Source organism: Echiichthys vipera (assembly GCF_963691815.1).
Source record: "Echiichthys vipera genome assembly, chromosome: X".
NCBI lineage: Eukaryota > Metazoa > Chordata > Actinopteri > Perciformes > Trachinidae > Echiichthys > Echiichthys vipera.
The window spans coordinates 20,323,185-20,345,394 of NC_139825.1; the positions used below are offsets into that span (position 1 = coordinate 20,323,185).

General features: G+C 39.7%; 1 protein-coding gene across 2 annotated transcripts; it reads right to left on the bottom strand.

Moving 5' to 3' along the window:
* Window positions 1–428: 428 nt before the first annotated feature.
* On the bottom strand, window positions 429–16,059 carry igsf8 (immunoglobulin superfamily, member 8). Of its 2 annotated transcripts, none has more exons than XM_083939320.1 (8): window positions 15,920–16,059; window positions 15,591–15,747; window positions 11,994–12,374; window positions 10,116–10,577; window positions 7,460–7,638; window positions 6,063–6,315; window positions 4,707–5,165; window positions 429–2,950 (listed from the first exon to the last, which is right to left on the bottom strand). In XM_083939320.1, exons 2-8 carry the CDS (start codon window positions 15,643–15,645, stop codon window positions 2,823–2,825), a joined length of 1,917 nt encoding a protein of 638 aa, XP_083795446.1. In that variant the 5' UTR covers window positions 15,646–15,747; window positions 15,920–16,059; the 3' UTR covers window positions 429–2,822. The 2 variants fall into 2 exon arrangements, with proteins under 2 accessions (XP_083795446.1, XP_083795447.1); XM_083939321.1 differs by having other exon boundaries at window positions 15,591–15,743; window positions 15,920–15,980.
* Between the last annotated feature and the right edge of the window lie 6,151 nt (window positions 16,060–22,210).

Consider the following 22,210-nt stretch of genomic DNA (forward strand, 5'->3'; position numbering starts at 1 on the left):
TTTATGTGTTATTTCATTATTGTCTCAATCAAGCATGAGCCATGTAAAAAGGTATTCATTAAGACCTGGAAAATTAAATAATTACACTTTTATTGGACCGCACGAGTACATCTTATTCTGTACCAATAGAAGACAATTGCTCTGCCTGTTTATCGCAATAACTGCATCACAAAGTGCTGGGTTAACTTGAGCCTGAAAAACAACTTGACGTTTACGTTACTTGACGTTTTTTTCGTACTATATAGATGGAAAATATGCTCAACTAGCACATGAACACTTTTTTTAGACGGATTGGATTATTTTCCTCCACGCCGAATGGCCTGCAATAATACCTCAGCTGTCTCCAGATATGAACATTTACAGGTTCTCTGCTGAAAACAGACTTTTGTCATAGCAGTAGAAAAATAAAGGAATAATTAAAAACAAAGTGACGTTACAAATCCAGAGTGGTTTATTGGTTTATAAACTGGCAGGTTTGCCAAAGCACCATAAGAAACAAACTGAGTGATAACCTGCCTTTATATATTTCGATGGCAGCAAGATGTATTCAGGGACAGTGGTATTAAAGCATAAGTAAACAGTCCAAACAAAACATAACACCTTCATGAAAAGGTTTAATATATCCTCAAACAAAAGCACAAGTTAGATAGCAGCGTTCACACTTTACAGCTATGTGCTACACTTTTTACAGCTGGCTGTACTTCTCAGGGGACAGAGACTGAAATGAATCGAATGTGAGCCACACAGAGAGGGGGAAGGGCAGATGGACACAAACTGCAGCCATAAACAGGGATTAGAGATGAACATGCAGATACTCACTCACTTTCATCTGAAATACTAGCGAGCCAGCACTGTGCTGCTGCCGCTGCGCACATGCATCTGTCTATGTGTGCAAATGTGTAATCATGTGGTGGGTGGGTATGGGTGGAAGACAAATCAGCTTTGAGTAGTTGATCTGGAACAAAGTGGCTCAGGAAGCAAGCAGAGCTGTGATTTTATTCCCTAATGTGCGTGAAAGACATGTATAATCGGATGGGTTAGAGCGGCAAGGTTAGGGAGGACAGGCAGATTTAGAGGGACTTGCACAATGTTACCAGGAGACAGTAAAGACAGACTGAGATCTTCATTCACTGCAAACTTTAGATTTTTAGAAAAGCAGGAAAAATTACCTGGAATAAGTACATGAGAGCCACAAGTTGGACAACAACAAACTTGACTTTCTTCCTCCTTTCCACAAACATGTACCTAACTTTAAGTGATCACACACTGCGTGCACCGCGGCATGCTCGCATGACAAACTTAAGTGTTACTTTGGACAGGAAGAGGAGGATGGATTTCACTCATCATAAGTGTGCAGACAGTAAATCTGTCCAACAGATTTCTGTGGGCTAGAAGTTGGGGCTATAGTCATAATAAATCCTGGCAGCAGAAATGGGTGGTCTGAACCACATGATGACGATGATACTGAGACTTCACTAAGCTATCAGGTCATATGACAGCGCTGCTTAGGAGATTTTCACCTTAGGGACAAGTAACCTAAACAGTGTGAACAACACAACAGTTACTCTGTTACTTAGCGGAACAAACAAGCGATTCTTTTTCACAGTACTGTTTTTCTGTCTCAGTCACAAGGGCAGAGGAACCATTAATTGTACAAAATAAAATTAAAAAAACCCTAGTATTTGCTCAAGTACAGCAATGAAGTAACTTTTCAGCTGGAAGAAAATCAAGTAAAAAAAAGGATACCGAGGGGCTTTGGTCCCAGTCCCATTTGCGTCCAAGTGCTTCAAAAGAGCAGAACAGACTGCTGCTGAATGTTAAACACTGGTGCTCTGCCAAAGACAAAGTCTAACTCATATTAAGAAAAATAGCTAAACTCCACAGAATATTTACACATTTCAACTCAGTGCATAATGGATATTTATTCCATTTCTTTTTGTCAAATCTATACAAGTCTGAAAAGAGAATTCACTTCAGTGTGAAGCGTCACATGCAAGGAATGCTTGAGTTTAGAATTGGTACTCAATTGGTCTTGGCATCAGAAAGCCCCCAGCCAGCGCCTTCCATATTAAGTAACAGACAGAGACTTTGTTTACATGCAGAGTGGTAGAAGGCCCCTGCTCATATTAAGTTTCTGGAGGCTGAAATGCTGCTGTCAGCTTTCATGTGACTGTCGGTGGCAGTGCTAGAGGCTTAACCATGCACAGATATTTTTGGGATAAAAGGAAAAAACATGCAGTTTGAGGAAAGAAACAACGTGAACAGTATATACGATTTCTTAAAACACAGAATATTCTTTTGTGCTTGGCTTTTCTGTAGAAACAATACTTTCATAGTGCCTGCGAGATTCCTCACATCTGAGAGACTCAAAACAAACCTGCAATACTTTCTTTACTTTTGACCTATCTGGCGTATCTTGTGTATTTTTCAGCTGAAACAGATAATAAGCTGTGACAAAGGGATCAATCCAAAGGTGGGTTAAGCTAACATGGAAACAAAAATTGTAAGTCTTTACCCACGAGGGGTCATTGGATGGTGGCTTCAAAAATCTAGATTATTACGCCTACTGATGCAGAGATCACTAAAATATTGTTGTTGTTTTCAGAGGTTTGGATATAAAAATACAAGAGAATATAAAACAGAATCTTTTGGCATTGATTGTTAAACAGGCAGGTCGAAACACAGAAAATCATCTAGCAGGGTGACAGTCATTTTTCATTTTTGTCTGGAAGTTATTCCTCGGCCATTTCATCCGTTATGTTCTATGCATCCCCTCTTTCTGCCGAACAGTCAGTCCTCAGAAAGGTGGCGACAGCAGACACCTATTTTGGAGCGCGCTGCCTCGCCAGTCGCTTCATGAAGCAGCAGGTTACTGTTGCAATGATGACAATGCCCACAAACAAGGCAGACGAGACTCCGACAACCAAAGGGATGAGGAGGAGGTCAGCAGCTGGGTGAGAGAAAACAGAAGAGAAAAGGATGTAAATGGACATTTGTATCAACTACTTTAATTGTGTTATTATTCACATTCAGATGGGAACATTCTAAATATATACACACATTAGGAAGAAAAGGTGTCCTTTGGGAATAAAATTGATTTGTTTGGTACAAAACAATACAGATATAGAGTTTTTATAAAGTACTTTTAACATTCAGGCAGCACACATATTGATGAAACAAGCGAGTTAATGGCCTGTCCTATAAGATAAACTAAAAGCACCGTATTCTCTGGTGATTCAGTCATCTAGTGAAACTCAATCTAAGGTCGACGCCCACATAGAACAGGCAGAGGTTAAATAACTACCTTTTCTTCCAGTGCCGATCCATGTTGTAAAGATGAGCACTGCACTGTACATATGTGTGTTGTGCTTCTGAGGCTTACAATTATTGACATTATTTTATACTAACCCATTCAGGATTTTTTGACAGTAATTGAAGAACTAAAATGTATGAAAAAAATCCCCGCCCGATGTTACAGATACACATGTCTTCAATAGACTCCCACTCAAGTCCACACATGCTCCATTCAGAATGGGTTTTTATTGCCAAGTAGGTTTTCACATACAAGGAATTTGCCTTGGAGATATTTTCCGGTCACACATTTTACCTTTTAAATGTTAATATGCCCACTGATATTAAAATACTTTAAACGGTAATCTGCCAGTAGAGCTGAAATACTAAATTAAATATCTTTGGGTGTTAGTTGGATGAAAATAAGATTTCCAAATATTACCATGGGCTCTGGGGAAATATAATGGGCACTTTTTATCAGTTGTTGACATTTAATAGACAACATAGAAATGGAACGATCAATCAAGAAAATAAACAGCAGGAAATGTTTGAGAAAACTGAGAGAATGGTCCTCATGGTCCCTGGGTTCAGAGTCCCACTGAATTAAATTACTGCTACGTGGAACAGGAACAAGCAAAATAAAGTGCATACGTCAGGGGAACCACGCTCTGCTATCTGCCGGGGAAGGAAGTAGAGAAGAATCAATCTACTTAAAATGTATAGACACTATTTAAGGTCAAGAGTAAATGTTTGAATTTTACACCTGATGTTTACACAGGATACCCTCCAACTTGTGACCAAAGGTCAGTGGTGGAAGAACTCTTCAAATCATTAACTTCAGTAAAAGTAGTAATACCACAGTATAAAAATACTTTAAAAGTCCTGCAACGATATGTACGTAGTAGTATCAAAAGTAAAGGTTCTCATAATACAGAGCGGCAGGGTTACAATATTACATTATCGGATCATTATTATTGACAAATTCATACCTAAGCGGCACTTTAATGTTGTAGTTGTTCAAGGTGGAGCTAATTTTAACCAATTGACATATTTTTGGATGTTTAATCTGTAACAATGGATAATATTTTATAAACTCATGTATCATGTTACTTTCCATCACTGTCGAAGGTCACCATTTCGATCCTGGGACCACAATGGATGACTCTGATGGAGAAGTTGCCCCATAACCCTGAATTGCTGCAGTGAAGCTGCTCAGTAGCCAACAGATCAATCTGTAATTGTACTGGCCAGCTTCCAGATGTGAATGTGTTTAAATGTGTGTGTTAAGAAGAGCCCTGCTCTCAGCAAAACTGTACCGCAAAAATATTTTATGAACTGGGTCTGTTTTAAATCTGTTGCATTTATTTACAATCACTATTAACATTCCAAAACCACAAACCCTGGGAGAGTCTTACCTCTGGCATACAGATAAACAGTCACTGCATTTGACTCTGCTTTGGCCCCTGTGTTGTACCAGCCTCCATGCGGGTCCTGGCCCCACGCCTGGGCATGACAGGCATACATGCCCTGATCATCCATTGTTGCTGCGTGGACCCTCAGTCTGTAGCTGCCGGCTGACAGTCGATCAATGCTAATTTCGCTACTGTTGGTGTAGATCTTTGCAACACCGTCATACATGAGGGCGGCTACCAGTCTGGGTTTTTCCTCCACAGGGGGGTCTGGTAGAGTAACATCAGATGCTGGGCTCTGTTCCTTCCTGATAAATCGTTCAGGGATGGGCCAACGCAGCCACTGCACCTGGGCTTGGGCAGGACCTGTGGTTGTCACGGTGGCGTTGCAGATCAGGGTGATGGTGCTGCCTCTTTTTAACAGGGGGCCTCGAGGGAGCTGAGCCACAGCTGCAACTAGCACATCTGAGGAGGGAAGTGGGACATTAAGAGCACAGGTAATGGAAGGTAAACTGAACATAAGTAAATGTCAGCTTAAGAGCAAAACTGAATGAAACTGTATGATTTTCATCAGATGTTTCCAATTTTCAGCAATAATTATTTTAAAGGTCCCATATTGTGCTCATCTAGACGAGAACGTGTTTATATCTTCAATGTTCAAAACCACATTATTTTTCTCACACTGTCTGTCTGAATAAACCTCAGTCTTAGCGCCGGTCTCCTCGAGAACCTCTGCCAAAAAACCCCAGTCTGCTCTTCTGCATCTGCACTCTTACCCTCTCTGTATTGTTATTGCCAGAGAATGACTGTAACAGCACTGTAGCTGCACTTTCTACCCATGTATATATCATATTATAGCTCTGACATCACAGCTGTACAGAAGTCCTGACGGCTCGTTTAAAGGCACAGTTTCTGAATACAGGCTGTGTGCATTTCTCTGTGGTTTGAGTGTCTAATTTCTTTCACAGTATTTATATAATGCGATATAATGAAAAAATAATGTCTCTCCTTCTCTGGCTCTCAACGAAGGCGGACATATCTATCTCTCTCTCCCAGCACCTTCCCTGCTTTGCCGCTCCTGTCTTGTCTTGTCTCATACTCTCCGCATTGATCTCCAACATTAAAATCCTGGAACTGGTCAACTAGTCTGATAAATATGAAGAGAACCAAACCACGGATTCCAGTTTTGGTTGTCTACCCTCGAGCACTAGAATGCTACAACGTGTTATTTATGCCTGATTACCGTTTCTCATAAAATACACAAAAAGTTTTATGAATTTACTAGAATTTCTTGGAAAAACTATACATATGTCCTCGAGCAGAAGAAACAATCAACAGTGGAAGGTGAGTAGCTTGTCTCACCTTTGCTTTTGAGGTTCACGATAACTCCCTCAGACTTCTGGGTGAGTGTTGCAGGAGTAGACGGGTCAGGGTTTGCTCTTCCAGCATACACGCTCACCACACACCGATACACCCCAGAGTCTAAGGGCTGGGCTGAGAACAGCTTAAGCGAGTACTTCGCTTGAGCCACTTTCTCCATAGAAGCCCCGCGAGCTCGGCTGAGGTCATCCCCCCAGCTCACAATACCGACTGGGCTCATCCGGGCCACCTCCACCTTAAGGCAAAATACAGTGTGTCAGTAAGGGTTAGATTGTAAATTGTGATTTATTTTAGGCAATTAACCAAAAACTGTCAACCCTTTATATTAGTGTCAGTTAAGTGTGCCAGGCTGACACTAACGTCATAAAAACCATGCTATTTATCAGAACTTTGCCTCCAGCACTTGAACGCACCACACCTGAAAATACTTCAAATCATTTGCTAATTTAACCATGCAAGAATAATGTAACTTTGACAAAGATAAATTATTTGATGATTTGATAAATCAGATTCTATGGTGACTGTGATGGATTACCCATCCAGACCTGCAATTAAATGAACTGACAATCAATTTATCTTTATGAGCTGGTTAATGTGGCCCGGGAAAGGGAAGATGGGGTCCCCTGCTAGAGCTGCCCACAACCCGACCCCGGATAAGCGGTTGAAGATGAGATGAGATGAGATAATGACTTGTATTCTGTGAAAGCGGACCAGTTTCTTTGCCCTCCGCAAGCTGATATTCATTTATAATGCGTCAATTAAAAAACAAACAAAAAAACCCCCAAGAGAACAAGATCCACTTCAGTTTATGTGCAGGTGCAAAACAAACACATCCCACAAGTCGACATTGTCCTACCAGGGGTAGGCAATTCCGGTCCTGAAGAGCCACTGTCCTGCATGTTTTAGGTTTCTCTCTACTCCAACACACCTGACTCTAATGATTTGCTCGATATCAAGCAGCTGAAGCTTGTCACAGTTTGATTATTGTTAGACTCAGGTGTGTTAAGGTAGGGGGAAACCTAAAACATGCAGGACAGTGGCTCTCCAGGACCGGAATTGCCTACCCCCGTCCTATACAATCGCACACATTGAGCAATAAAACAAATGAAATAAAACATTATTCCGACACCACATGAATGCAGCACAAATACGCTCTCTTGCAGTGTTAATGAAAGTGATAAATAATGTTTGTGTCCGCCCTGGGATTGAGATCTGCTCCAAAATACAATGGGTATTTCCTTGGCCCATGATACACCGTTCAACCAAGTTGGTATAGTAATTTTCTACAATGCTGCTGACAGACAAACAAACAGACAAATCAAGCCGATAACATAACCTCCTTGGCAGAAGTAATAAGTCAGCAGAATGAGAATCAGCACCTCGACTCCCCCGGTCCCGGCTGCATCGCTGCTTACAGATCCTCTCTTCATCCACTGAACCAGCAGGCCTGAGTTTACTTCAGTCGGCAGCCCCGACACCTCACACGTCAGGATGAGAGGGGAACCCACTTGCAGGGTCACCTCCCCTTTGGGCGAAGATGTTATACTGAGAGACTCCGCTGGTGAATGAAGAGGTAAAGAGAGACGGCTTAGAAAAAGGTGGTGGAACAAACTCAAACAAGCACTTAGTCTGTGACAGTAAAGATCTTCACAGGAAACAATAGACTGAGTATCATTTCTGTGGGAAAGCTAGAGTGGCCTCTCTAGTACATTAGATATTTAATCTTCAGAATACAAAGAATAACCATTAAACTTTTTTTGTTTTAGTTTCCTCATAACCTGATGCACATTCTTTGCAACAACAGAGAAATAATCAAGAACTTTGAATTTCGAACTGATTGTGATCATTTTCTTATATTTTCTTCTTTAACTTGTACTATTCTTTTATATTATTGCTTAATGAAAGAGAATTCAACATTGATCGTGATGAAATTACTGAGTTGTATTCAGAGACACAAATGAAGCATAACAGCAACTTTGTTTAATGAACTGAAAAGGTTTCATATTTTAAGTACTAATAACCTGGTATAATTGGAAGATATAAACACTGGTCCATTGTGTGAGCAAACCCTCATTTAACCACAGCACATCTCTTGACACAGATCTGCTCAATAATAGACACATTATTTAAGTAAACAAAAGGAGATGCGTCAGACTATTGTATTAGTGAGACAGAAAATACAGAACTAAATAGTGCTTGTCAGCGAGAGAAAAACAATGCACAGATTGATGAGATTCAAGGCTTTAACTTCAGCTCCAATTTTACTGCTGAAGAAACTATATTTAACCTATATAATTTTCAGCTCCAATTCATTACTTAGTACTAAGAAGTTTCTTTGGTCAATTTACAACACCTCGATATTAAAATCACCCACATTCTACATTTCATCATTATCATCACTTACATTACTTATTATCATGCCTACCTTGTCTCCCCCCCTCTTTTCTTGGTCATGCCACAAACACTAGCCAAACTCAGATCAATATGAATCGTTGTATTGCACTCATCTAGTGTCCTAATGCCCGTATGATTTAACACCCTTCAGTTGTCCAATCTCTTCTTGTAATGTTATATTGCACCAATAAAAAAAAAAAAAAAATATATATTAATATATATTAATATATATATTAATATATATATATATATATATATCATATATATATATATATCATATATATATATATATATATATATATATATCAGGTTAACAGCCCTATCAACAAGATGTTAAATGTTTTAAGAAAGTTGTCCTGACAGTAATGGACACATCAGTCTGACAGAAAGATAGCCATCCTCGTTGTGGGCTACAAGAGGCCAAGGTGGGAGGAAAGATTACTTAATCCTTCAGATCTACAAAAGCTCTTTAGAATTTGAATTGAGCCAAGTGGCGAGGCAGGAGGCAGTTATTCAGCTGCCCGGCCGGCCAGCTATCGACCCATCAAATCCGGCTGGATAATCAGCAAGAGAGTTGAGCATCAAGCTTGTCAGTCAGTGGCTTTGACACCTGACATCCCGAACACATAGTGTTGAATTCTTATAGTTTTAGTCTTGAAAATGTGAGAATGGGCTGCTTTTGCTTATCTGTACTATACTATTATAGTAAAAAGTAGATTACAATAAAACACATTCATTTGATAAAGTCACTTCGGGCTCTATTATATTGTGATAGGGCTGTGTATTGGCAAGAATCTGGGGATGATACCTATCAGGCTACAGGCACACATTTATGCCTGATGAGCAAGGCAATACATTAAAATTGTATTTATCTAATTAATTTATTCATCTAACACACCACCATACATATACTCTGTTACGTTCGAGTGGAATAGTCAAAAGCCTGAATATACATCACAACACTGCTACCTAGTCGGAGTTTAAACAACACAAAATGAATACTTGCAAAAACTATTAATAAAAAAACGATAAAGGGTTGCTTCTGGCACTGTATTGAAAACATAATATCTTGATACTCAAGTGTATCGATATATTTTCTTGCTTTGTGATGGTCATCTTTCACTGTTTTAGACCAAATGATGAATTGAGTAATCCAGAATGTGGTCTTCAGATTAAACAATAACAAGAATAATTGTTAGTTGCAACTCTAATAGTACGCACTCAGCCAACAAACAAGGTGACAAGCTGACTGCAGATGTGTTTCCAGTTACGTGTTTAATGAAACATTCAGGGCTTCAGCCTGAAATTCTGGAAAAAGTCCAATGTACTTAACAGCACTACAAGTACAGGTCGACTGACGCCACTGTGAAAGAATAAAGACTCTTGAAGGGACAAAGAGAACCAAACTTCAGCTGACTTTGCTATGGTTTATTCTGTAACCGGACTAGTCAACTTTGTTTTATATTATCTTCTTTATCCAGTGTGCCGAAATATTTTATTATTAACTTTCAAATGTATATTGTTTGAACAATGATCACTGCACACAATAATACATGTTACAGTGTGACCGTGGCATATTTTGTCATATATTTCTGGCAAATGTTAGCACAAATACTGGCATGGTTTCTTAGTTTCACTCACCAAGTTGCTGAACAGTCAAGTTGCCAATATCCAGTGACCTTTGTGCAATCTTCTGCCACGATCGATCAGGGTCCCGAATCCACTGTGAGGCCTCACAGAAATACGAGCCGGTGTCATCTGGCTGCACAGCTCTCATCTTCATCACGTACACGTCCGGTCCAGCCTCCACGCTCCTCTTCTCCAACGTGATCTCACCATCTTCGTACCGCTTCTTGTACAAATGTCCGGGGACGACCCCCAGCAGCTTGTCGATGGAGATAATCTCCCTAACAGTGCTGACCTCCCCTCCCGCTCCGCTCCCCAAACCCTCTCCACCACCACGCTTCCCAAAGGTGATGGACAGATGGGTGAGCTGCTCCGATTGGATGCCGGCTGAGCATGTCAGCGTTAATTCGGCACCCTCTGACACGGGTTGGCCGGCTAGTAAGCGGGAATAACTGATCTGGAGTGTGTCTGGGATCACTGTGGGTGTGCAAAAAAAAAAACAGACAGACAATTATACTGTGTCAGGAGGCTACAGGAGCCAGATAGGAGGAAAACATATGCCAGATTTACTTTCTATACCCTGTGTGCTGTTTAGACATTTCTATGTTTAAAACACTGGAGCAAATCATGAAATAGGGTTGCAGAAAGTGACTACCACCCTTAGCTTTGGGCACTAGCTTTACCAAAGAAAGGGGGATTAGCTGCCTATTATGAAGATAACACACTTCAGCACCCTACAAACATAAACGTAGTGCTGCACAAATAACATGATGAATAGAAACAGAACTGGCGATGTGGATAGGTTGAGCAGCTGGATATCCATAAAAAGAAAGACAAACAGAAAGCTAAACTCCAGATGTCAAGTATAAATAACAGCTTAGACATAAGGAATGTCCTCGTGCACCAAGTTAAACACAGAGTATGATTAATAAATGTCATCCATCTGGCTGATGAAGTGCAGTTGCTGATACAATCTTCTTATACAGTAACCCCCATGACAGGAGTGGAATACAGTGCTGGTTTACACAATACATCACACCTAAACTATGATTTCCATCTAGTTGAGACTAGGGCAGGGTATTGGTTGAAGATCTGCAGAAATGGTTGCTAACATAATGCAAGGGTTTTGGTACCGATACCAAAACACTTATTTTTCAATGCCTTACTTTAAGAAATAGTTACTCTTTCTACAAAACTCTGTCAGTGTTCTCGGATGTTGAATGTTATTTTGAACACAAGCAGCTGTACAAGAACTTTAATAATACACAGAATTAGAAAAATGTTGAACTCAGGAACAATCTGATCCAATAATAATAAAAAAAAAGATTATAAATGCCAGCTTCTGATACATTTTTCCATCTGTACCAAAAAGTTCTATACCCAGTACTAGATGCTAAAAAAAAAAACAGGAAGAAGCCAGAAGCTGATCTGTGTTTTTAGATAATTTTATTCAGCCAGACTTCTAGGATATCCTGCAATCCTCAGGGTTATTTTTTATTCATCCATAGGTTTTAATATATGTATTGAATCTCTGTTTTCATATTTTTCTAATGGTACTTTCTCTGTTAATATTCTCTCAAATGTATTCTATGTCTTTCTAATCTCATCTTTTAGATTGATCTCTGATTATTTCCATCATCTGTTCTATGTTTGTGATCTCTTTGTTAAACGTTCTATGTGCCGCTGCTGTCTTGGCTCTCCTGTAAAAGTGTAAAAGAGATTTCTAATCCCAGAGTGGCCGCTCTCTGGAGATATTCTCTATTTTTCTTATATTCAACAAATCCAACAAAAAGACTGATCTTACCAACAAGTATGACGTATATATATATATATATATATACTGTATATGTATGTGTGTGTATGTGTGTGTGTGTGTGTGTGTGTGTGTCTTACCTTTGACAGGCACTGTGGCGCTGTAGTTCCCCTGGTAGGTGCTGTCTGTGCTGGGTGTGTAGCACTCATACTTCCCCTGGTCTTCAGGTCGGAGCCTCTGGATCACCAGCCGGACTTTGTCCCCTGAGTCCCTCTCCACCCTCACCTCCCCATTTCTCACCCGGGGCTGGAACGGGGCGTAAGGGAGGCCCTTGTCCCTGGTAGACACCACTCCCATCTGCCTCCCCGCAGAATCCTCCCTGTACAGGAACCACTCAAAGTCCTGCGTACGTGGGCCTTCGAATCCTGTTACAGTACAGGGCAGGGAGAGGGGGAACCCTGCAACGCGATAGAGGGTCCCAGCAGGAAGAAATACGTCGCGACACACAGCGCACTGGAGCGCTATGAAAGAAAAATGGAGAGAGAGCAGGAGTGTGAAGGATGGTGAGGAACGAGCAGGAAAGATTAGAAACGATAACAACCAAGTCAATTTCTGTGGGTCAGTCTCGCCTTGCAGCATGTTTGGTACATGGACTCACAGATCAATATCCTGAGCTGATGCCTGGCTAACAGGGAATCAATACATTAAATAGCTTAGGAGAAAAACACACTAGAGCTGGGGCTGGGCCAGCTTCCTCTAAATACAATGACACATCTAATAAATGAAACAAAACACAACTGTCTTAATGAGCTTCTTCACTCATAGGATGAATGTTTTTGGTTCCTTTAAAGGAACAACAGTTCATTAAAAAGCGAAATAAAACTAGTTTGTTGTCTCACAGTACAAGAGTGAGCAACTTTCAGCTGAAGCAGGTTGTATCTCACTCTAATACAGTAAAAGTGGCATTCAAAAAGTGCTAATGCTGTGAATAAGAAAAACTAGTATTTCATTTTCCATTAACTTTATTCCCAAACAATCTGTTAATCTGTCTATAAAAAGTCAGAAAATGTATATATTTATTTTAATATCCTAAAGTTTTATTGTGAGCAGCTGGTATTATACTTTTTTTTTTGATTATGCATTATACATACACACAGAATAAAAGACTTAACTCAGGTCAAAAGAGAAAAATTAAATATCTCTGTCACCTTACTGTTTAATAGAAACCTGGTAACATGGGGGATTTTCAGTGTTCCGGTCATAAGTTAAAATATTCAGTGTTAGTACCTTGTGGGTTTTAAGCGTCATTGCATTGCACTGAGTCTCTTTGTCTGGCTGCATACCCCACTTCCCCAGGAACCCCTCTAAAATAGTTACAGGCTCAGACCAAGCTTTTCTATTTAAATACTGAAACCATCTTTCACCCACAGGCCCTGAAACTCCTCATGCCATAATTATCTCCTGATAAGGATACATACGTAAACTGACAAGTTCCTCTTTCAAAATAAGCCAACTGAGAGAAGGAAGCTGAGACATCATCAAGCATGTTTAAAAATGTGTTTGTATTCAGACTTTTTTGCAGCAAGACCATTTTTCTGGCCACTTTAACCAAGTGATAAACAAGCTAAATGCTAACATGAGATAAGACAACTACCAACATTAAAACTAGGGATGCCCAGGTCTTTTTCTCTAAATATCAGTGCTCTCCTTTCCCCAAAAAAGCAGACACAAAGAAACTGTATTTACTGTGGATCGGTCACATCATATATGTAGGTGAGTATCAGCATTGTCGTTTGAGATAATTATACTCAATTAAATTAAATAAATGCAAAGCTGTAGCTCAAACAAGTTGAACTTGACTTCATTGGATATTGAATTATTAAAGTGGAAGGCCAGCCAGAGCCAATATCTTAAATAAGTTGTTCCATACTGTGGGAAGAAGTATAAAAACAATTGATGAAGAGTACCCATCTGTAATGTTGGCTTGATTGATTTCAATTTACAAGCGGTGCCAAGAGCTGAGAGATAAACTCATCATCTCAGAATACAAATAAGATGTGATAGATGCAACGATCTGACTTTTCCAGACCTGATACCGAGTAGCGATCCAATACCAGTGTCTTTAATTCTTAAGCTGTATGCTTCACTGTGGGGTGACTGGTGTCATTCTATGTGTGATGCAACATCAGGCTTGACTAAAAACATTGCTTACCTAACAAAATGTAACAAATAAAGTATCTGCTTGATGCATACCGTAGAGATCATCTCGACATAACAGGCAACAAACATACACTCACAAACTGACACTGAACAAAGGATCAGCACCAACTTACACACACCCTTTAACCCGCGCCTATATCTGATAAAACTACCTGAACAACTCGAAATACTAGTTGGGTATGTTTTGGCACTCCCTGCCTGTCTGTGTGTGTCAGGCCTAAAAACAACTGGCGCTTTCTCACAGGCTGAGCCACGGCCTGATAAAAACACGCCCATAGATAATGACATGGGAGACTAGTGGGAGGCTTAAGCGGATCAGATCCTAATTAACATTGGGCTCTGAGTGATAGGGCTGGGGGACACCGCAGCTCGTGACAATGCTCAATATTGTCTGGAGTAGATACTGATACACGGAGGAACCCCAGTTTTCCTATCAAAAACCCACAAGGAGATGCATGTTGGACCCCAGGACTGAGACAAGGAACACTGTCTATGTGGTTATTAGATAAGATTCATATTATTATTAATATTGTGAGCAGGGAGATATAAACTGTGTCAATGTCACGTCTAAACTGTCGTTCAAACAACAAAGAAATATTCCAAATGTGAAGCACAAACTTAAAAACAGAAGAAGTCCAGATATTCAGACATATTATTGCATTTCAGATGAAACAACTGCTGCAACTCTTCAATAGGCAGCAAAATATATAATATTGCTATAGCGCTACAGTTGGGGGCAGGGGCAAGCTTGAGTGTATTGAAGGACGCTTTATTACTTTTAACAGAACAATTAATAATCCTGAATTAACTCTCTTCAACAGAGCAAAAGACATTGGCACACACCAAATTGTGACCCCCAAAACCATTTGTAACATTAATAATTGTACATTTAGAAAATTACACAGCTGAACAGCATGTTTTTTTTAATATTGTATGTAGCCACACCTGACAGTAGAATAAGCCACTATAAACCTATATTAAAGGCTCAGGCTTGCAACAAAAAACGACATTACTGTTAAACTGCCAGAATCTTGATACCAATGTTTGGTCATAAAACAACAAACACACTGACACTATAAAACAACTATTGTGTAAATACCATATAATGTTAGGTTCCTACTGATGTGAATACGTTTAGTTGGGACTTCCTGTATGCCACCACATTTTATTGGCTAAAAAAACACCTGTTTCTCTGACACAAGTAGCTCAACATCCATCAGACCCCCTGTAGGCCCGTGTGCTCTGTGTCAGACTGTACTTTCCTATCTGTCACTTCTGCATTTGGCTTGTAGGTAATAAACTTAGACCACAGGAGTGTGATTAAGTGTTCAATAGGCAAAAAGGGGGGAGTCAAATCATTAGAATAAAGATACAAATGTTATGTAAATTAATAGCGTGATTGGTCGGCATGAAGACATAATCATGCAAATCCATGTGACAGATGGCGAGGCGGTTTTAGTCATTGTTTGTGGAGCAAACAGGTAGCTACATCGCAGACTGCGGCTGTACCAACTCACCCCAGTGTAGAAATACGAATAAGGCCGTTTTCATCGAAGCCATCATGGTCCTCATCTTCCCCCCCACCGATGTCCAGATGGATTATTGTGTTGACTCAGATTTCTCTCTGCGCGTTTATCGCCGATCATACTTCATCCCACCGCGGAGGCCAACTGTCTTCAGAAAAACACAACACAACAGACATTATCGGATTATTTTGTTGAAGAAATGATAATGCAACGATGCATTCTATACCGATTACACAGAGGAGAGAGTTAGCGCCATCAGAAAACTGCAGGAATGAATATTAGTAGAGGTGTAAAACGCACAACGCTGCACATTTAATCACCTATTTAATGCACCGTCGCATCTCGGTCAACACATTGTCTGCTCCATAATATTCCCCCCGGGTTGGTTTCAGATTATACCGCCTCGACAGACATGCCGCCCAGCCAAGCCATGGAGGGGTTGGCATCACAGGGGGTTGGGTTGGTATGTGTGTCTGTGCGTGTGTGTGTGTGTGTGTGTGTGTCTGTGTAGAGGAGGAGGGGAGAGAAGGGGAGGAGCATGCATACAAAAAAGCCCCGTGAGAAGAAGTCAAACTGGTGCCATTGGTCAAGAAAGCGACGGTGACATTTTGAACCAATGATAATAAAGTGCTTTAAAGCGGTTGAGACAGAAACGTCACACCGGGAGAGGGCGCCACAGCAAAACATTTGATATAGTATTAGTCCAGCATAGCATATACTGTAACTATAACATTTCCTTGAGGTGGGGTAATGAAGTACGTCATTGACAGTGGTGAAAAACTCAGATACTTTACTAAAGTAAAAACAACAATCTATAAACACTACATAGAAGAACAGAAAAAAATAGAAAATATTTATGGTCATTGTAATAGGACAGTTAGATTAGGATTGCAACTTCTGTATCAATGTTATGTTGAATAATATGTAAGTATTACATAATTAAGAAAAACAAAAAGGTAAAAGTGGCAAAAAGGTTATAACATTGTAAACAATATCTTGCAGTATTAAAATGCTAATGTGCAAATAGCTCTGCTGTGCGCAATAACATTTAAACCAAAACGGTTCAAACAGAACATATAAAATAAAACACACAGTACGGGGGAGTGTATTTGTCCATGCACCCTGAACTGAGGTTAAATCTTACTTAGGTGAAATACAGAAGTGTTATCAGCAAAATGTACAGTTCACAAGTATCGAGTCCTTTTTTCTTTTTTCTTTCTTTTTTTGGGGAAAAAAGGAGGCAACTGGAGAATCAGCTGGCACCTGGTTTTAATTAATAACAATCTACCTCCTGGTGATGAAAACCAAAAGCTTGAAGCTGCAACAATGTCTCTGTCCTTTTCAATTGTGCAAATTTGATGAAAACTAAAGCTTTTATTGAGTATCCACTTGGCAATTTGTCTACTCACAGTAAGTGATAGAATTTTAATGAATAATTTCAAGTTTCATTTTCTTAAAACTGAAAATTAGAATAGGGTCGTTCCCTCTGAGTATTCCAGGTGTATCTTTTCCATGAAATTGAGTTTGCATTGTCATTTCCAAATTGGCAGACAATAACCTACCTGAATTTTAGTATGATTTAAGCTTATTACAATTAGAAATGAAATGAAAATGACAGTTCAACAGATGCTTTGAAACTTAGCCATTAAAACTAGGCGGGATATACATAACATTCATTTGTTTAAAGTCAACATTCATTTGTTTAAAGTCAAAGGACACTGGTCTGTCTGTCTCTCTCTGTCCATCTGTGTGTCTTTTCTCTCTTTCTCTCTCCTTTTCTTCCTCCCAAACCGGTCAAGACAGATGGCCGTCCTCCACAGAGCTGGGTCTGTCTGACGTTCCTGCCTGTTATAGGGAAGGTTTTCGTTGCCACTGTACTCTACAGAGGAATTGTTGGGTCTATGTAAATCATAAATAAGTCATTGAGTGTGGTCTTTACCTACTCTGTAAAGTGTCCTGAGATAACTTTTGTTATGATTTGACACTATAAATAAAATTGAATTGAATTGAATTGAATTGGTCCATAAAAAGGTTTTGCCTGTAAAGGGGAATTAGGGTGTAGATTTGGGTGCTAAAAAATAAAGGCACAGTAGTCTAGTTACAGGGTGGGATTTAGCTTAACAACAGCTAATGTGTTTAATGTTTAGTCAACTTTATTGTAAATTCTGACCTCTCAGAACACATTGTTGTATACAAGCAACCTTATTATCAGGCTGCTCCAATAAGTCTGTTAAGAGTCTCCAGTTGGTCCAAAATGCTGCACTGACTAAAACAAATAGAAGAGAACATTTTTCTCCTGTTTTAGCTTCTTTGCACTGGCTACCTGTAAAATCTAGAATAAAATTTAAAATACTTCTCCTGACCTACAAACGCTCTTCTCCCAAAATAAATCGAGTCAAAAGCAACTGGACTTGGTTATTTGTCTAGGAAGACATTTCACCTCTCATCCAAGAAGCTTCATCAGTTCATATACGCATCTGACCAGGCTGGGACAAAGCTGTTATTGGTCAGGCGCCGTCATATCTTAAAGAGCTCATAGTACTGTATTACCGGACTAGATCGCTGCGCACTGAGAATGCAGGGCTACTTGTCGTTCCTAGAGTCTCCAAAAGTAGAATGGGAGGCAGAGCCTTCAGCTACCAAGCTCCTCTCCTCTGGAACAAACTCCCAAGTGTTATTCGGGAGGCAGACACTGTCCCTATAATTAAGAGTAAACTTAAAACTTTCCTTTTTGATAAAGATTACAGCTAGGGCTTGCGAGCCCTCAGCTATGTTGTTATTGGCATTCAATTTCTCTTAGAGGCTGCATGTACGGGGCCTGAGCTGATTTTATTCTGCTAAATGATGCTGCTATAGGCCTAGTCTGCCGGGGGATAATACTGTTCCTGATACTCTGAGCTTCTCTCCTCTCTGTCTGTATCATTCATGTCTCATCAATGCATGTAACTTATTCAACTTCTTCCCCAGAGTTGTTTGTGCTTTGTCGTCTTGGAGGTCTCTGCTGATCGTGGTGTTGCCTGCTGCTGTGGTCCTGCATGACATTTCCTGCTACTATTATCACCTTAGCTGTGCTTGTTTCCACTTTCTGCTGTATTAACTGCCATAACATATAAGTCATATTCACATTACTATAGATATTATTACAGTTACTGTTACTTTTGTGGTTGCTTGCATCTCTGGAACTGACTGTCTGTCTTTGTCTCTCTCTGTCCATCAGTCTGTCTTTTCTCTCTTTCTTTCTTTCTTTTTCTCTGTGGGTCTGTGTAAATCATAAATAAGTCATAGAGTGTGGTCTTTGCCTACTCTGTAAAGTGCCCTGAGGTAACTTTTGTTAGGATTTGGCACTGTAAATAAAATGTAATTGAATTTAATCAAAACAACAAGAGGTTAAAAAACAAATTTTAAATATTTAGCAGTTACACATGGTTGTATTATAGGCCCTCTCTCTATCCATATCTGTCTTGTATGTAAAGATATATCTGTACTGTCAACATGTGATGCATGCATGTGACATCAGTACAGAAAGCTACTTCTAGAAAGCCTGCAGGAGACATTTTCAACCCGTTTATTACATGCTTGGCCTTTACTGTGTGCATATGCATTTAGTCACATATGTGTTTTCACAAGTGTGTGCATTTATGCTTGCTCACTATGCCTTTTTAATGAAGACAAAAGTGGAAGAGAATGGAATTCAATCCCACAACACATCAGAGAACTAAACACATGCACAGCTTTTACTAAGCACAATGGATGATCGATACACATACATGTCAGCTCTAAAATAATTCGTTGTGAATGTGGTCTATTGGCTAGCGGACTCAACATACTATGTATTTCTTTTATTTCTCTTTTCGAGAAGACTGGTGCTTTGTATTTTGTGCTCTATAATTATTTTAGAAAGCCGTTTTTTAACATTGATGCCGGGGGACTACAAATTTTAAAAAATAGTCTTTTGGCTAATTCTGGCATTTTAATCCATGTATAATCATGGGTTTCATTAATTTTGCACTGTCCCCTTCTTAAATAAGCTGAATTGAGTTAGAGAAAGTATTATTCAACCACAAGGTGGCGACAGTCAGTTGCTGTACTGAGAGATTGATCTACACATCAAGGACATAAACTGTAACTTCACAATAAAAAAGATAAGAATATAAAAACAGACTTGTTGTTGTAACTGTTTCCATTGCAGTGATTATATGTAAAGATACTGACACCTAACAAATACAACTGTTTACACTTTTTATTATGGTTATTATTACAATTACACAACCTTTATTGATATCCAACTTCCAATATTTTGGGTTCTTGTTTCTCAAAACCTGAATCATCCAAACAGTATGTGAGGTTTCTGCAACAACAATGTTCACGAGCTGACAGTGATGCAAAACAGCGATAAAACCCAACGAACATTTCTGTGGCCTGTGAAGTCTGCATTGCTACATTCCCGCCTTCTCTGTCTCCTTTTTTTGTATTTCCCTCAAAGGAAAGGCAATTAATGAGTCTGATCAGTTATTTAACATTTTTTCCATGCTTGAAGTAGAGTCAGAAGAAATATTAAAGTAGAGAAAATGGAGAAACATTAGAGCTGAGTGGGGCAGGATATGCTTCTACTTAGTTACGAGCATAATGTATGTTCATTGGTGGATAGAGCAACTCAGATGCTGCTTACTCTAAAGAGGATTTATGCCATCAGAGCACACCTCATTACCAGTTGCCCTCCATCCTGTCTAGTTCCCTTTGCTCTCCTCCTCACTCCTCTCCTCACTTTAGGCTACATGGAAACATGGATGACTTCACAGTGTGCCTCGGCAGCAAGAGAGGGGAAGTCATTAGGGTATTCTGGGTTAACAAGGCGGCGAGCAGGATATGCAGACTTCAGCAGGAGCCTATACCAGCACTGAGGGATGGCACTCATGCAGAGTAAACTTCCTCAGTCCTATGGCTTCCAATGTATCACATTTTCTTTTAACTGAGTTGGACAGTTAGAGCATGATGTAGTCTCATCCACTTCCAGGGAAATAAAGCTCTCAAAGCTCCACTCTGTTTGTTGTGCATATGTCTGTGTATTACTTATGGCAGGAAATATTTTAATCCTGAAGTCTTTGCTGTTAAAGTTTACATGTTCTAGTTTCCAACATTAACTTCTTCTAATGCATATGAAATGTATCATTCAAACGTATTCCTCCAGTCAGAAAGTAACTAAGTACATTTGAAATACTACACTTAAGAACAATTTTGAAGTATGTTGATTTCACTTTTTAATTTTCTGCTACTTTGTACTTCTACTCCTCCATATTTCATAATATTGTACTTTAATAATGTACTTTTTACCAGGACAGTTGCTGTATGCTGAAAACGCACCAATCAGCGGTAAAGTGCTACACTAATTCCTTTTTTCTGCAGCTGGGGGGCAGGTTCATGTATTTCTGGTGGGAAGAAATTCTTTGCAGCGTAGGTCAGAATGTCACAGGAGTCACAGGACCCTGTTTATTGTTTGGCTGTGAGTATTCACTAGACACACTTTACCGCAGAATCAAACGACCAAAGCTTGGAGGGCAGCTACAGTTTTCCATAGACATTGCATGGCAGCTCACCGCTTGGTGTGTTTTTGGCATTATAGTTACTAATAACTTCACAGATGGCAATTTTACATACTGTATAAAATATGCTTGTTATATATGTGTTTTAGACTGTCGTGTTAGTAGTTTTACTTAAAGTTGCATACGTTGATTATCATACTCGTTCTTTTTCTCACCTTCTTCTTTGCACACTCACTCCCACTCTGTCTCTTTTAAGGCCACTACAGACTAAACTGTGACCTACTGGAGTCTGTCTCTAATTATTTCGCAGTACAGTCAGGCAAACACTCCTGTCATCGGAGGGACCTCACTGTCAAGAAGATCTTTTCACTGTGTGTGGCATCTATTCACACTGTAGGTATATACTGTAGGTTGGCAACGTTGGTTCATTCATCTTGCTTTGAATTTATTTTCATTGGCACAGATGGGCACAGATGGACACAGCTTCCGTCTCTTGGTGTCTTGTCTAAACTTGGTTTAATTTCCTCATGTATAGATACAGTACATACAAACACATCCTTGTACCGACTATAGCTCATCCTTCCACAAGTCAAACACATGTACACATGTTCTATATATGGACTCCATTTGTTCTCCAGTTCTGTCTGCAGTTTTATCACCATGCTGTCTCAGTCTCACCGCTTCAGGGGACACACACTAGTGGTGATGGAAGGGCGACTGCTAGACAAAACAAAGAGAAGGAGCAAGGACACGTACAGCTAATTTACTGCTGACAGGATATTAATAACTTTCTCTCAGAGGACCTTTGGTTTTGTAGATTTCCTCTCTTTATTACAGAATGCAACAACAATGTTTAGCTAAGCATTTGACCGCATCGTTTGACTTCTTTTGGTCACTGTCTGGGACTGGAAATGTGTGAGGTTGATCGGTTAGTTTTTCTTGGAACAGAGACCTTTCACTTTTTCAAATGTCTTTTAAAAGATGTTTTTAAAAAAGCAGTGAGAACATATTTAGATCATATATGTAAGACTCCAGGAGGGTAAAACCAGATGTAATGGCATACCCCTATGA